General features: G+C 45.2%; 1 protein-coding gene across 1 annotated transcript in view; it reads left to right on the top strand.

Moving 5' to 3' along the window:
• Positions 1-3,575: 3,575 nt before the first annotated feature.
• Positions 3,576-4,489, top strand: part of LOC109917951 (FYN-binding protein 1) — a 177,154-nt gene continuing 176,240 nt past the window's right edge. The window contains exon 1 of the mRNA XM_048594188.1: positions 3,576-3,728. Coding sequence (XP_048450145.1) covers positions 3,726-3,728 — 3 coding nt within the window. The 5' untranslated portion in view covers positions 3,576-3,725. The remainder of the gene's footprint in view (positions 3,729-4,489) is intronic.

Here is a 4,489-nt window from a genome sequence, read left to right as displayed (position 1 = left end):
AGAAAACCTTGGCAGGTAGGATCAAGGAAAACTCCAAGGCTTTTTACATGTATGTGAGGAATAAGAGAATGACCAGAGAAAGGGTAGGTCCAATCAAGAATTGTAAAGGGAATTTGTGCACGGAGCCTAAAGAGATAGGAGAGGTCCTTAATGAATACTTTTCTTCAGTATTCACAACCGAGAGGGACCTAGTTGCAGGGGAGGACACTGTGAAACAGGCTGGTAGGCTAGAGGAGGTGGATGTTAGTAAGGAAGATGTGCTAGGAATTTTGAGGAACTTGAAGATAAATAAGTCCCCCGGGCCTGATGGGATTTATCCAAGGATTCTATGGGAAGCGAGGGAAGAGATTGCAGGGCCTTTGGCGATGATCTTTTCATCCTCACTGTCCACGGGTATAGTGCCGGAAGATTGGAGAGAGGCAAACGTCATTCCCTTGTTCAAAAAAGGGAATAGGGATAACCCCGGAAATTACAGGCCAGTTAGTCTTACGTCAGTGGTGGGCAAATTATTGGAAAGGGCTCTGAGAGATAGGATTTATGATCACTTGGAAAGGCACAGTTTGATTCGTGATAGTCAGCATGGATTTGTGAGGGGTAGATCATGCCGCACAAACCTTATTGAATTCTTTGAAGAGGTGACCAAACACGTGGATGAAGGTGGAGCAGTGGATGTGGTATACATGGATTTAAGTAAGGTGTTTGATAAGGTTCCCCATGGTACGCTCATGCAGAAGGTAAGGAGGCATGGGATAGGGGGAAATGTGGCAGATTGGATTCAGAATTGGCTGACCCTTAGAAGGCAAAGGGGGTAGTGGACGGAAAATATTCAACATGGTGCTCAATTATGAGTGGTGTACCACAAGGTTCTGTTCTGGGTCCTCTTCTATTTGTGATTTTTGTAAATGATTTGGATAAAGGAGTGAAAGGGTGGATTAGTAAGTTCGCGGACGGTACGAAGGTGGGTCGAGTTGTGGATAGTGCGGAGGGCTGCTCTAGGTTACAGAGGGACATTGATAGGATGCAGAGCTGGACTGAGAAATAGCAGATGGAGTTTAACCCTGAAAAGTGTGAGGTGATTCATTTTGGAAGGACAAGCTTGAAAGCAGAATACAGGGTTAATGGAAAGATTCTTGGCAGTGTGGAGGAGCAGAAGGATCTTGGGGTTCATGTTCACAGTTCCCTGAAAGCTATCACCCAGGTGGATAGAGTTGTTAAGAAGGCGTATGGTGTGTTAGCTTTCATTAATAGAGGGATTGAGTTCAAGAGCCGTGAAGTTATCCTCCAGCTATACAAAAGCCTGGTTCAGCCACTTCTGGAGTATTGTGTCCAGTTCTGGTCGCCTCATTACAGGAAAGATGTGGAAGCGTTGGAAAAGGTGCAGAGGAGATTTACCAGGATGTTGCCTGGAATGGAGGGAAGGTCTTACGAGGAAAGATTGAGAGAGCTAGGGCTTTCCTCTTTAGAATGACGAAGGATGAGAGGTGACTTGATAGAGGTGTACAAAATGATCAGAGGTGTAGATAGAGTGGACAGCCAGAGACTTTTTCCTAGGTTGGAGGTAGCTATTACAAGGGGGCATAGTTTTAAAGTGAGCGGAGGTAGATATAGGGGAGACGTCAGAGGTAGGTTCTTTACTCAGAGAGTGGTAGGGACGTGGAATGCATTGCTGGAGAGGGTAGTGGAGTTGGCCTCATTAGGGGCATTTAAGCAGCTATTAGATAGTAATGGATGATAGTATAAGGTCGGGGCGGAGGTTAGATAGACCTTAGGATTAGGGTAAAAGTTCAGCACAACATTGTGGTCTGAAGGGCCTGTACTGTGCTGCACTGTTCTATGTTCTATGTTCTAATATATGTTAGTGGCGATATCTTGGGGACAATCCCTATCGCAGTACAGGAGGTGTTGGATGTATTCGAATGTATGAAGGTGGATAACTCTCCTGGTCCTGACCAGATATATCGAAGAACCCTGCAAGAGGTTAGGGAAGAAATTGCGGGGGCCCTGGCTGATATATTTGCATCATCTTTAGCCACGGGTGAGATCCTGTAAGACTGAAAGGTAGTGAATGTTGTCCCCTTATTCAAGAAGGCCTGCAAAGAAAAACCTGGGAATTATAGATCAGTAAACTTAACATCTGTGGTAGCAAAACTTCAGTTGCTGGAGTCAGAGTCAATACAGTATGGAGCGAGAAGAACACAACAGGTCAGGCAGTATCAGAGGAGCAGGAAAGTCGATGTTTTGGGTTTACACCCTTCATCAGGAAGCAGAGAGTAATACTGGAAGGATGCTTGTTGGACTGGAGGCCTGTGACTAGTGGTGTACCTCAGGGGTCAGTGCTGGGCCCATTGCTGTCTGTTATCTGTATCAATGATTTGGATGAGACTATACAAGGCAATACTAGAAAGTTTGCAGATGACACTAAAACAGGCGGTATCGTGGACAATGATGAAGGTTATCAGAAATTGCAGCAGAATCTTGATCAGCTGGGGAAGTGGGCCAAGAAATGACAAATGGAGTTTAATACAGATAAGTGTGAGGTGTTGCATTTTGGAAAGTCAAATCAAGGTAGGAGTTTCATGGTGAATGGTAGGGTCTTAAGGAGTGTCGTGGAACAGAGGAACTTTGGAGTTCAGATGCACGGTTCTCTGAAAGTGGAGTCACAGGTAAACAGGTCAGTGAAGAAGGCTTTTGGCACACTGGCCTTGATCAGTCAGGGCACTGAGTATAGAAGTTGGGAAGTTATGTTGCAGTTGTACAGGACATTGGTGAGGCCGCAATTGGAGTATTGTGTTCAGTTTTGGTCACCTTGCTATAGGAAGGATGTTATTAAACTGGAAAGAGTGCAGAAGAAATTTATAAGGATGTTGCCAGGACTCAAGGGACTGAGTTATAGGGAGAGTTTGGACAATCTCGGACTTTTTTCTTTAGAGTGTAGGAGACTGAGGGGGAATCTTATAGAAGTGTATAAGATCATGAGAGGCATGGATAGGGTGAATGCACTCAGTCTTTTTCCCAGGGTTGGGAAATCGAGGAATAGAGGGCATCAATTTAAGGAAAGAGGGGAAAGAATATATGGGAACCTGAGGGGCAACTATTTTACACAGAAGGTGGTACGCATATGGAATGAGCTGCCAGCGGAAGTGGTTGAGGTGGGTACATTAACAACATTTAAAAGGCATTTGGACAAATACATGGATAGGAAAGGTTTAGAAGGATATGGGCCAAGTGCAGGGAAATGGGGTTAGTGTGGATGGACATTTTGATCAGCACGGACCAGTTTGGGCCAAAGGGCCTGTTTCCCTGCTGTAGGACTCTATGACTCTATGTGTATGTGTGTATGTGTGCGCGTGTGTGTATGTGTGTGTGTGTATGCTTGCCTGTCCCTACATGTCTATGTGTGAGTGTGAGGAAGTGTCTCTATGTGTGTCGGTGTATCTGTTTTGATGCTGTATTTTCCTCAAGGGTTTACTAACTGCAGCGTTCTGAGACAGGATCCTCCTACCGTCTTGTCTCTAGTTTGACCCCACCTCCCATTAAACTCTCTAACCATCCTTACTCCCGGGACTGAATGCAAAAGTTGACTGTGGTAATCAAGTTTCCTGTACTGTGTCTGCAGTACTACACTTCAGCACTCAAGCAGGAAGTACATGATACAGAGAAGAGACTAAACCGTATGGATGTACTCGACCACAGCAACCAGGGAGTAATTATAGCCACAAAACAACATGGTGAGTCTGCATGGGTTTCACTGTGTGTTTGTGAGTGTGTACTTGTTGGTGTGATGATATGGGAGGCTTAAGGTGTGTTTCTGAGCTTGTTAGTCCATCTGTGGGTGTATTAGTCTGTGAGTGCGTTTGTCCATCTGTGAGTGTGTTAGTCTATGAGTGTATTAGTCTATCTGTGTGTGTCAGTCTATCTGTGACTATTAGTCCATATGTGAGTGTGTTAGTCTGTGAGTGTGTTAGTCTGTGAGTGTATTAGTCTGTGAGTGCGTTAGCCCATTTGTGTGTGTTAGTCCATTTGTGTGTGTTAGTCTACCTGTGAGTGCGTTAGTCTGTGAGTGTGTTAGCCCATTCGTGTGTGTTAGTCCATTTGTGTGTGTTAGTCTACTTGTGAGTGTGTTAGTCTGTGAGTGTGTTAGTCTGTGGGTATGTTAGTCTGTGGGTGTGTTAGTCTGTGAGTGCGTTAGTCTGTGAGTGCGTTAGTCTGTGAGTGCGTTAGTCTGTGAGTGCGTTAGCCTGTGAGTGTGGTCGTCTGTGAGTGCGTTAGTCTGTGAGTGCGTTAGTCTGTGAGTGCGTTAGCCTGTGAGTGCGTTAGTCTGTGAGTGCGTTAGCCCATTCGTGTGTGTTAGTCCATTTGTGTGTGTTAGTCTACCTGTGAGTGTGTTAGTCTGTGGGTGTGTTAGTCTGTGGGTGTGTTAGTCTGTGAGTGTGTTAGTCTCTGAGTGTGTTAGTCTGTGAGTGTGTTAGTCCATCTTGGAGTGTGTTAG

This window comes from Rhincodon typus, chromosome 3 (genome assembly GCF_021869965.1).
Source record: "Rhincodon typus isolate 14 chromosome 3, sRhiTyp1.1, whole genome shotgun sequence".
Taxonomy (NCBI): domain Eukaryota; kingdom Metazoa; phylum Chordata; class Chondrichthyes; order Orectolobiformes; family Rhincodontidae; genus Rhincodon; species Rhincodon typus.
The sequence above is the reverse complement of the archived record's forward strand: the minus strand, read 5'-3'. Positions and strand labels throughout refer to the sequence as shown.